The following is a 12160-nucleotide window of genomic DNA, read 5'->3' as shown; positions in this document are numbered from 1 at the left end:
TCTTCATGACAGATTTTACCAGACTCAGAAGCAAATAAAGATGTGAAGGGAGGAGGTCACAAAGGAAAGCAAAAATTCAAAGTGAAAGAAATGTATCTCACAAAACTTTTGTCAACCAAGGTAAACTGTAAAGGCTGTATTTTGCGGGAGGGCTGATGTTGGCTTGGCTAGTTCGGCATAACAGAAACACAAATTAAACCAGAAATTGTGCAAGACTTCCTGTGTGTAAATCAAATGTTAAATTAAAAGATAGCATATAAAAATCACTGTGCTAACTATGGGGTATGACCATTTGCAAAGACAGGCACATTTCAGGTTTTATAATACTAGAGTTCTAAAATTGTCTGATTTCACATGGTATCTCCTCAGTAAGCGCAACCTTTTTCTCATGTTTAAAAAAAAGGTTGTTACTTAGTTTATGGAAAGTGAGTTTTACCAGAGTTCCATAGAGTGAGAATGAACCCCTCTGGAATGACAGCTTTCAGTTAACAATCTTCTCACTCCAGCTTAGAGACAATTTATGAAGCCTGAGTTTCACGAGATAATGCCAACAAAATGATATAATCTGTTAAGGTTTTAGATTAGGCATTCAAAATATTTTTAATTATAATATTAATATTCATTTTAAATTATTTTTTAATTTTAGATTATTTTTTAAGAAAGGTCCTTAGGATTTATAATATAACTACCTAATTTTTACAATGTGCATTGCTTAGGAATAAGTCCTGCCCACTCCCTCTGGTACTGTCATCTTGTTTCTGACTTACTCAAAATGGCTAGAAAACTTTTACCAACAGCATATTGCATAAAATATTAATGGGTGCACAACACTGAGAACTGTGCAAGAGGCCTGAAGGGATGATGATGAAAACCTTCTTGCATTTAAAAATCTAAAAATCATTATTTAATTAGGTTGTCAATAGCATCTGAAGTAATTTGGGACAGTCCCCAAAGTGAGATTGAAGACTGGTCATTTCTCATTACCTGTGAAAACTATCATGAGCCCTCAGGAAATGCTGGAGTAAACCAGTAATGTCTTATGGTGGAAGACTAAGGCATAGAAGAAGAGATCAGGCTTTTTAGAAACAATTCTTTTAAAGGGCTTTAAATTAATCATCTCCTTCTCCGAAGTAGGACACTTCCCTGAACAAGAGAGCTGTGATATCCTTTGCTGTGAAATTCCTCTCATTAGAGGCTGTGCACTAAAGGAAATTGCATCTCACCATCTCTGTCTGGGCTCCCCTTTCTCCCATACATGCACACAACTGCAGAGTTTACCACATGAAATGAACTGGCCCTGTTCATCAAGGCCCTGGGATATGCTTAAATCCTTCTTGTCGAGAGAAGGTTGGGCTGAAGGAGCTTCAGAACAGATGTGAAGAAAAAAAGCACAAAACCGTGTGTTGTTTTCCCTTACTTATGAATACTCTCTGATTATGTCAGTGAGTGCAGCAGCAACCAAACCCTTCCTTTAGTGAGTCAAGTATCTTCACTTTTGTATCAGAAATACCCAGTTTTCAGTTCTTCTCTCTAATATTAGTGTCCTATAGCACCCAAAGCTGTTATCCTAGATTAGATTCACTTGGCTGTGAAGTGTTGATGAGCACATGTGTTGAGCATGTGTCACAGATGGCACCTGGAAGACCAGTGCCCTAGGAAACTGGCTAAACAGCTTTTTCTCACCTCCCTCTTAATTCCAGTCACAAATTCCAAATGCTTTTAGCAGCAGTAGCAACAGGATCCCAAGAGTTGATGTTGTCTTTATTAGCCCAAGTGGTTCTTCCCTCCTGTGATTTATTACAGAGTTCACCATGATTCTCCTGTAAGCAGAGCAACATGACATGTGAGATATGGAAGGAGCTCATTGTGGTGTATTTTAATTTCATTTTTGTTACTGTCTTGTTTGCCAATAACCTATGGCCTTGCTGTTTGCCACAAGCACATTGTAATTTCTATGTGTCTCGGGGCACACAGCTTTCTGAGATAAAATATCCTTTTCTAGTGTAATAGTAACAATATATTAACTTTGTTACTTTTCAGGTTGCAATTCATTCAGTTGTTGAAAAGCTCTTCAGGAGCATTTGGAGTTTACCCAACAATAAAGCACCAGTTGCCATCAAGTACTTTTTTGACTTTTTGGATGCCCAGGCTGAGAGCAAAAAAATTACTGATCCTGATGTGGTCCACATATGGAAAACTAACAGGTATACCCAGGGCATCTATGCAGGGTTGTGTGTGCTTTCTGAAAATGTACTTGCAAAAATGGAATGTGTCACGTTGTGATCAGAAGAATAAGATTTGGGCATGACTGGGAATAAGATGTGGTCTGGCTTTGTGGATAACAGTAACTTTAGTGTATTGATTTAATACAACACAAACCACCAGAGCTTCCAGGTCTGTGCAGTCTGTACATCGACTTCACACTCTGAAAGAAGTAGCTGCAGATTGAGAGAATTATTTGAAGCTGGGTGCCTGACAGATGTGTTTGCTCTGTAGCCTTTGTTCTCTGACCCCTTTTGTTAGTGTGAAGAAGCAGCCAGGTTTGTGCTTTGTTCCATGAGTGCAGCTGCAATCAAGGACCATTTTAAAGCAGTTGTGCTATTTGAGTGGTTGATTTTAAAGATGTTTGTTCTTCCTCCTGTCTAGTCTTCCTCTTCGCTTCTGGGTGAACATACTGAAGAATCCCCAGTTTGTCTTTGATATTAAGAAGACTTCTCACATAGATGGCTGTTTGTCTGTAATCGCACAAGCTTTCATGGATGCCTTTTCTCTTGCAGAACAGACACTGGGGAAGGTAATGGTGTCCCTCCAGTCTTCTTCTACTTTCTCAGCCGATCTCTTTTTCAACTGTATAATGATTAAGATGATGAAATCCTGGATCTGCTGATACTGGGGGCAGAATTGTCAGGGGCCTAATTAAGCTGGGTTTTTATTCCTCATTGCTCTGTCTCCTGAGATTTTGAAGAATTCACCAGTAGACAGATAAAGCTATGAGAACGCTTTATTTAAAGCTAACTGCTGCTTGTTTTCTCTGCAGTTCAGTTCTGCACAGTGTGTTTACACAATAGGTGGCAGAAGGTGGAAATTTTAAGGTTTTAATGTAGTTTTAAACAAAGGCCTTAAAAGTATTAACATTATTTGATAAGTAGTCCAAATTTTGTCTTCCACACAGCAGTGTGCAGAAAACTCACACAATAAGCTAGTGGAAACTGTAAGAATACTGAAAGACCTCTGAAGTTTGAAACAGTTCCTTTCACATATATTAGCTGCTCCCTTTTTATATGCAAAATTATTTGCTGGAACAACAAATTCAGGAATCTTACATTCAAAAATTCTTTAGTATACTGTCCAGAGCTCTGGGGATCAGAAATACTTCATTTTTTCCCAGGGTATTTTCCTTTTGTTTGGACCAAAGCAGAAAGCTTTCGTTCAGGCTCATACTACCAAAATAATAAAAAAAAAAAACCAGGCTAGAGCCTGTTTTTTTAGCCTAAAAGAATTTATATAAAAATGGACTAATATCCTATGTGATCTAATCCAACTGCTCATCTGTTAAAGGTAAATAGAAAATTTGTGCTTATTTATCTTACTTTAGGAGTGAAGTACCATAAATTAAAGCTAATCACATCACTTCATTGATGGAAAAACTGCAAATGAGCTGTTGTTAGGTTTCTGTACTTAAAACACACTGTGCAGTATTGTTGAAACAATAGCTCCTGTAAGCTATTTGAAAAGGGGTGCTGAAACCTGCTAAAGGTTTGCAATGCAGTAAACATCTTGTGACCTTTTAGTACTAAATCATGTTTACTTTTATGATTTTTAGGTTTTTATCTTGAAGCATCTTTTAGCCATTTATAAAACAAACATTTAAGTTACTTCATTCCACACACTGGAAACAGTGGTGACAAGATATCACATGGTTGTGTCATTTATTGCCCAGAACTTAAACAGGAAACTACCAACCCTCACTTTTACATTCTGAAAATCAGTTTTCCAGGTGAGGCTTTGGCTCCTATCACAAGCATCACTTATTTCCTCAAATGAGCCTAAAGCTCCCAGGTAGGTCAGTGCTGACCTGGATTGTTGAAGTCCTGGGATGAAAAAAAAAATCCGTTTGGCTGTGCATGTCTGGCAGTCAGCTCTCCATGCTCTCAAACCCTTGAGGGAAAAGAGTAGAAGGGACCAAAGAGATTTAGGGGAACATCTGCCAGGACAGCATCTATCAAGACATTCTGGTGTGTCACTGCTGGAGAACTTCCCTTTCAGCAGTACTGCTGAATCCTGTATGTAAATAGGGTATCAGCCTCAGGCCCTTTGGTTCAGCTTTCACAATCTTTCAGGTCTAGGGATCTGTAAGGAGGAACTGAGGATGTCAATAGAAATAATTACACAGCAACTGTCATGAAACACAAGACACGTAGTGAGGTCCTGCCTCTGGTTTGCATCTTTGTTTCATAGCCTTGGTTCCTTGCATATAACCACAGCAAAGAAAAATGAGTCACACAGACACAATTAGATGCAATTAACCATGTGGAGGTGGAACCTTAGGAAATCTGTGCTGCGAAAAGTTACGAGGCTTCAAATTTTTTCTTTTAAGGAAGCACCAACAAATAAACTTCTCTATGCTAAAGACATTCCACTCTACAAGAAGGAGGTGAAAGCGTACTACAAAGCCATCAGGGATCTGCCTCCATTGACCACTGCAGAGGTTGAAGAATTTCTAGCTCAGGAATCTAAGGTATGGTTGAGAGGCAACAACTTCATTTGCTTTCATGTTAAGTTTTGTTTTTTTAAAGGAGAAATATCTGACCAGAACTGTGTCTGTTTTAGAAACATGAAAATGAATTTAATGAGAAAGTGGCCTTGTTTGAAATCTACAAATACATAGTGAAATACTATGATGAGGTAAGCACATCTGTAATTTCTGCTTAATCTTTAATGTGGGACTTGACACAGTAACCAAGGGCTGTGTGACCTGCTGGGTGCCATTCCAGAGGCAGCCCCTCCTTAATGCAGCCAAGGCTGTTGCTTCTGCTGAGCTGTGAGGGGCTGGAGCCCCCACCCATCCAAGAGGGCACAGGCCAAAGGTTTGTTAGTGCACCTGTACTGTCACTGCTGTATTGCACAGAGACAATAGCAATAACATTATCCCTGCAGTTTTGAGAAAGTTCCTATATAGTCGAGACTTCTTGTTTTACCGTGTTTGCAGAGTCTCTGCAAATGCCTGTCACAACTCCTGTGCACACGCTCCATTTCCCTGGAGGTTCAGAAATCAGATTAGACTGTTGCACCAGGGTTCTCAATTTAACAGTCAGTGCAAACACCTCCGTGGAGCACACAGCCTTACAGCAAGAGGTGTCTGCTTCTTTCCCATCATAGCCCTCTTAATGCTCTGCTCTAATAGTCTTTCTCTTAAAAAGAAGCAGCTATAGTTTCCAGTCCCTGCTATTACTAACAAAAGAAATCTTTTCTTAGCTGAAAGTACTTAGTCACAGGCTACCTCTAAACTGCTTTCTAAGAAAATCCCATCCTCCACTTTGCATGATAGGATTCTCCACTCCATTTTGCTCAGCATCCTTAACAGAGGCTGCGTGTGCTTGTGCAGGGACTCAGATAAGAGCCAGCTGGGGTGTGTTGCCTGAAGGCCTCCTTATGCTTCCAGCAGGTTGTCTGGGTTTCCCAGCAACCAGGCCTTTCTCTCTTTCATCCTCAGCAGCACAGCACCAGCGTTTGCTGTAGTCATCCAGCTCTCAGTCACCTGTTAGCTGGCTTACCACTTCTGATCTCTAACATCTTAAATTATCTGGATTCAGCATCAAATATTCACCTCTTGAAACAAGCTTGGGATGATACTCCAAATGGTATCACCCTTTATTAATCTTATTAAAATGATTGATACAGGAGAATTCAGTGTACTTTCTAGTCTTAAGTCCCCATTTTTGCTTTTTTGAAGCTAGTACTGGCTGAACTTAGCCCATCCTTAGAAGGAAATCTTCCCTCTGCTCCTCCCACTCTGGCTTTTGACTGGGAGCAGCTAAGCCTTTTTCATTGTTTACTGAGACCTGTTCCTGCAGAGCGTTGCCAGCAGAGATTTCAGACAGCCCCATTCTATCACTTGGGCTGGAGCCAAGTGGGTGAGTTAGAGGAAAAGAGACAGTTTATTGCCTTCAGCTTATAGGGCAGAGGAAGAGAAATAAAATATCACTTGCAAATCTTCTCTAGGGTGAAAACTGGAGCACTGGCCTTGCCTCACACTCTGGGAGATGAGCATGTGTTGAATTTGTTTCGAGTTTTTTTGCTTGGCTCAGTCATTCTTTTGTGGAAGTGTTGCAAATCCTGTGATCAGAATGACTTGAAAGGAAAACTACCAAAATAAAGTGTTAAAGTCGGAAAAGAATGTTTACAGATAGGCAGGCACTGAGTGGATTTTTCTGTCAGTAGTTGTTAGAGTACAGAAAAGCAGGCTTTAAAAAATAGCAAGTAAAATAAGCATTAAAAAAATTATTCTCTCTTTTGCTAATTGTTAACAGATTGTCAGCAAACTTGAGCGAGAACGGGGGTTTGAAGAAGTCCAGAAACAGCTCCAGCAAGTGAAAGCCTTATTTGATGAAAAGAAAAAATGCAAATGGCATTGAGCGGAGCACTGACTCACAGCATCACTGTGGGGGATTTTATATTAGCGCTACTGCTCCCAAAACTGTTTTGACTGACTATATGTACAGGGTTTGAAACGTTTGGACACTCTTCTCCACTCTGACCATTCCAAGTAATCTACAATTGGGAATGAAATATGGGCAGGGTTAGATATTCACACTGGGGAATGTGAAAGTGACCTAATGTTGGCAGGGTCAGCATTTTTAGGTACTTGAACACACATAACCCTTTGGTCAAAAATACCATCTAGTAAGCTTTTTGCTTACTTTAAAATAAGGTCATAGGAGATGTGCAAAATACACTGTAAGTTCAGAGTTGCCCACATGAACTTGCACGTTGCTTACCTCTTTTTTTTAAGAGAAAAGGCTGATGTTTTGCCACATCCTTTCAGCAGCTTGGCAAACTGTGAGAGTGAGCTCCGGCTTCAGAATACGGGTCAGCTGCAGTTTCCTTCCTTCCAGTCAAATGTTCGCTGGTTCCTGTTCAGAAAAAAAAAAAAAATCTAAAAAAAAAACCAAAAAAAAAAAACCACCACGAGGAAAAAACAACCCAACAACAACCTGGCACCAAAGTGGCACTTAGAATAAATGTGTTTAGTATACACAGTGGGTCTGAGGTTGGAAAGCCAAATGCCACATGGCAGGACTTCCCTTTGTTAGGTTAGAAATTCCATGTCTGAAGTGAAGTGAACCACTGAGGGGAAGAGATAAGGGGAGGCTTTTGGAGAAGGGCATTCAGCCACCATCAGTCTGTGTTTACATTTTTGACCTTTCCATCCTTAAATAAGCTGTGAAACACTTGTGAGCAGCTTCACAGCTGAAAATGCACTGCATCAGGACACTGTTGTGATTTGATGAAGCAGCTGACGATGGCTGCACTTCGGTGCACAGACCTGTACTCAGGTGCATGATCAGCCCATGCATCAGCACTGACAGTCTTGGCCAGCCTTGCCATCTGTGTACAAGGGCCTCACAGGCCTAAAGCCAGCACATGGGGGTCAGGTCAAAGGTTGGTTTAATAAGATTTAAGAACAGAAAGACTGGTGTTTGAGACACTGATACAAACGTGCTGGGGTTGGGGTGGGGTAACTGTCTGCCTTAGTCTGGCTGGGGTATTTTGAGGCTTGGCCATTTTGGAAGGAAGGGGCCCATTACATTTGCACTGGTGGCTAAAGTGGGCCAGCTGGAAAGCAAGGGCATGGCTGTGCTGCTGGGATGAGGCTGGTGCAGTGGCTACTGAGCAAAGCCACAGAGGAGCAGCTGTGGCTCCAGCTCTGCTACAGCACCAGCACAACCCTAGCCTCTACGACAGAGCTGAAATGGTTTGTCACCATGGACTCTGATTCAGTCACAGGAGGCACATTCTGAGGCTGTCACGTGCCCTTAGACTTAAGGTAAGGCACTCATGACAAGGAGATACATTTCCATACCATTGGAGGTGAGTGGTGTAGCACAGTGGCCCACAGGAGAGGGAAGAGCTGTCACCTGCCTTGGCAGCGGGAAAGGTGCCATAGGCTGCGAATGGCACAGATGGCCCAGGTTTGGTACAGAAAGCCAGGGCTGGGGCTGTGAGCAGCCAGAGGCAGCTGCGCAGGGCTCCCAGGCAGCGGAAGGTCACACAGAGGGTCACACGGTGCTGCACTGGAGGAGTCCCAGGGCTCAGGCATCGGTGCTAATGCTGCCTGCTCTGGTCACAATCCCATGGCCAGCCAGTGCCGGCACACGCCAACCACCTGTGGCAGAAGCAGTGCGGGCTGTTAATGTGGAGAAAAGCAAACCCAAAAACACGGTCCTGCTGGTCTGCCTCCTCCCTACCATGTGATTGCACAAGTTGTTCCTCCTGCATATCAGAGAGGGCAGCCACCAACCAACCCATACTGTGATGGCTTTGTTTGTTTTTTTTTTTAATTCAAGTCTTACACTTGCTATTAAGTTTACACTTTATACTTGATGGAATGTATGGCTTTGTTCAGGACACTGCACTACAATGTTGCAGTACTTTCAGCAGTTCTCTGCCTGGCACAATGTATTTTGATAAGTTCAATTTTAATTGGAAAAAACCCACCCACCTCTACCCTATCTTGCCCTCTGTCCTAAAGGAGTGGACTGTGGCTTGACTAGCACTTAAGCTTGGAATACCTGCACGTAAGGGCTTGATTTTTACTGTTCTTAATCTTACCTTTTAAGGCAGCATCAAATAAATGGAAAAAGCACAGTAATTGATATTGAAGGAGAGGCAGGAGCGGATTACACTTTCCAGTTAGTTCTCTTCTACTTCAGGTGTTCGCTGGCAGTGCATTCAAATGAACTGTGATAGTTTTGTTCAACAGTAACCTTCTGTACAGGCAGAAAAAACAACTCCAACATTTCTGCTTGAAAAGCTGTAAAATATAATCTGTTTGCGTGGGTCTGATCCTGTGAACTTCACTATATGTGTTTATATTGATGAGGAAATGAAAATCAGTCCTATTCTGTATTTGTACTACTGCTTGTTTGCTACACTAGCTTTAATGATTTCTAGAGATTAAGTATGTGTTGAAGCAGGCCCTGTAGCTTTACCTACAGCCTGGAATAGGATTATTGCCTTTTATTCAAGCCTCCTAAACAGTGTCACTCTGTTAGTAAACCATTTTTAAGTCATACTGGGACTTTGTAACCCATCAAGTGGATCTCACGAAGTGATGTGAAGTATAATTAAGTGATTGTGGCTCTTTTGGTAGGTTTGGGTCAGCACACAAAACATTGGCACACCTTCCGTATCAGCAATTTGCCATTACTGTTACACAGAGAAAAATAACCACCTCTGACTATTATGGGTATTACAGCAACACAACAGTTCTAATCGCATCCTCAGAAATGAAAAGCAAACTTCTCTTCAATTTACTTTCCCATGTTTACAGGCAAACTGCTATGGCAAACAGCGTGTTTCTAACACTAGCTTACAGAGCATTATTTTGCAGTCATCTAGTTTGAAGTCAAATCTTACTAATGTGTAAAGTAATTCCTGTTGTACAGAAGTTAATCTGTTGTTTAAAATGAATGGTTAAAAAAAGTGCAAATGACAAATACATGTTGGTGTTTGTATGGGTTTATCTAGAATAAAAGCATTTGGAGGTTAGTTTGATTCTGTACTTTAAAATGGTTACAAGAAAGCAAACACAGCTGGTAACAATGCAAGGTCACACAAGGAATGGAGTGTAAGACAAGGAATGGCATCAGGTGAGAAAAAAGTGCTGCAGCTCCAGCCCTGCCAGGCTCCAGGACAGAGCCATGCAGGTCAGCACAGCACACTTTCATCACACTGAAACTGGGAAGAGAAACGGGAAGGTACAGTACAACATCTGGTGATGCTGGGGAGGGGAGACACTGGTCTAAACTCCAGCAGCTGCTGAGTAGTGACCTACCTCCTGCAGTTTGAATGAAGGGGGATTCCCTGGGCTGGAGGATTCCCAGCTGCCTTCCCACCTGTGGGAAGCAGCAACAGGCCGGGGAAAGGCTGATGGTGCAGTGCCTGCCACACCTCCAACACAGCCTTCAGGATTTGCACTTCAACTGCATTGCTTAAAGACTCTGATGGTGATAATACTTTAAAAAAACCAAAAGTGTTACGAAGTATGATAACCCAATAACCCCTCTTTCAGGAGAACGTGCTTAAGGGACAGAAAATAAGTTTTCACACAAAAAGCCTGAGACCAACTGGGAAAGGTCACCAACAGACCTAGTACTGACCATCATTCTTACTCCTACTATTACCCTTTTTCTGCCCTGCAAGTCTTACCTGGTTTGTATAAACATCCCCTGCCCCCTGACAGCAGAGAGCACCTTGCTGACACGGCCGCACCTGGGGACAGAAACATGAAGCTGCCGACACTGCTCTTTGCAACCATTCCATGCTGGTAGATGCTGGTGACCATCCCATTTGGCAAAGTTGGCTCAGGCACAGAGAGTTACTTTGTACAAGTTCATACCGTAGGAGGAAGCAGAAATAGCTTCTGTTACTTCTAATAGCTACACTGTTTTCCTCAGAGAAGTTTAACAAATTCCCCAAGAATGTGCAGCCCTGATTCAGGAATGGTATTCCCCAATTTAGTTCTCCCTCTGACACACTGGGAACCATGCTCTGCTGTCCCACTGTCTCACCTCCCCTCGGGTGGGGTGGAGAGCAGAACTGAAGGCAGAAAAAGTAAAGATCATGGGTTGAGATAAGAACCCCTTACTGGAAACAGCCATGAGATAAGAAAATGATCAGTATCAGCAACAATACTAATGACAGAGGGTAAAAGGGAAGCCGACTCACACATGGTTGCTTACTACATGGAGCCTGGCATGCTCCACCCAGAAGGATCTCCTTCCCCTGACCCAGGAAAATGAGGTGGTGTAGAATACCCCATCTCCCAGTCATGGCCCGCCCCGCCTCCCCCCTAACTGCAAAAATTAACCCTGTCCTGGCTGGAGCCAAGACAAAGCCTTATACTTACACACTGTGGAAAATGAAAAATGCAGCCTCTAAGAGTTGAGACAACACCAGTGTCACTCTTTTGCTATTCCTTCAGTCTAACAATACTAAATAACCTATCACAAGAGATTGCAGTGTGTTCACACTGTCCCACATTTTTGTTCCACTATTTTGAAAACAACAACCCAAATACAAACAAAGAAAACCCAGATTAAAAGTTCCTGCAATTCCAGGAAAGTCATCATTATTGGATTATTGAGTAAAAAAATTTAGATAAATAATTTATCATTCACAAATTTTTTTAGTGGACTGATAATGAACTGAAAAAAATATATTTAACCTAGAAAAAATATTTTTGTTGTAGATAAATTAGAGTAGGAACAAATACAAGCTCACATTTACATAAGGTGAAGGCAATTTGTTATACTAATCTCTGCTATAATATATTGAAAAAACAATTATTGCCTATTCCCATTATAGAAATACAAGAGGCACATTGTCAAGGGTAGCAAATAGAAGTTTTCAGAGCTTTTCAAATTTCATTTTATCCTTTTTATCTGCATCAAAATACCAACCTAGATGTGGACTACAGCATTGTTAGTGATCAAAACTGCAACCCAGAGCAGCATACATTAACTTTTACATTGAAGGAGTAAGAAGATATTATCAAGTAAGCGGTAAAGGATTTATAAAACATAGTTTAATTTTTTTGTATTAAATGTCAGTTTTATTTTAAACAACTCAAACCTTGAAAAACAATTTTCAAAGTTTCTTGTGCCGAGATTATTTAGTGTTTTGACTTTATGGCAAAATACTGAAAAACAAACCTTATTGACAAGGAGCCTTAGCAATAGTTCACAGAATGGTTTGTGTTGGAAGGGACCAAAGATCATCTGGTCCCAATCCCCCCATGCCATGGGGAGGCACAACTTCCACTAGTACAGGTTGCTCAAAGCCCCATCCAACCTGGCCTTGAACACTTCCAGGAAAGGGGCATCCACAACTTCTCTGGACAACCTGTTCCAGTGCTTCACCACCCCCACAGTAAAGG

General features: G+C 41.5%; 1 protein-coding gene across 1 annotated transcript in view; it reads left to right on the top strand.

The window, feature by feature from the left end:
• PLXNC1 (plexin C1) overlaps positions 1 to 9771 on the top strand; it is a 70292-nt gene extending 60521 nt beyond the window's left edge. The window contains exons 26-31 of the mRNA XM_023929411.2: positions 13 to 120; positions 2041 to 2204; positions 2647 to 2794; positions 4598 to 4738; positions 4831 to 4905; positions 6531 to 9771. Coding sequence (XP_023785179.2) covers positions 13 to 120; positions 2041 to 2204; positions 2647 to 2794; positions 4598 to 4738; positions 4831 to 4905; positions 6531 to 6635 — 741 coding nt within the window. The 3' untranslated portion in view covers positions 6636 to 9771. The remainder of the gene's footprint in view (positions 1 to 12; positions 121 to 2040; positions 2205 to 2646; positions 2795 to 4597; positions 4739 to 4830; positions 4906 to 6530) is intronic.
• Positions 9772 to 12160: the final 2389 nt, after the last annotated feature.

This window comes from Cyanistes caeruleus, chromosome 4 (genome assembly GCF_971803275.1).
Source record: "Cyanistes caeruleus chromosome 4, bCyaCae1.hap1.1, whole genome shotgun sequence".
Lineage (NCBI taxonomy): Eukaryota > Metazoa > Chordata > Aves > Passeriformes > Paridae > Cyanistes > Cyanistes caeruleus.
Note: the sequence above shows the minus strand (reverse complement) of the source record. Positions and strands in the feature narration are given on the sequence as shown.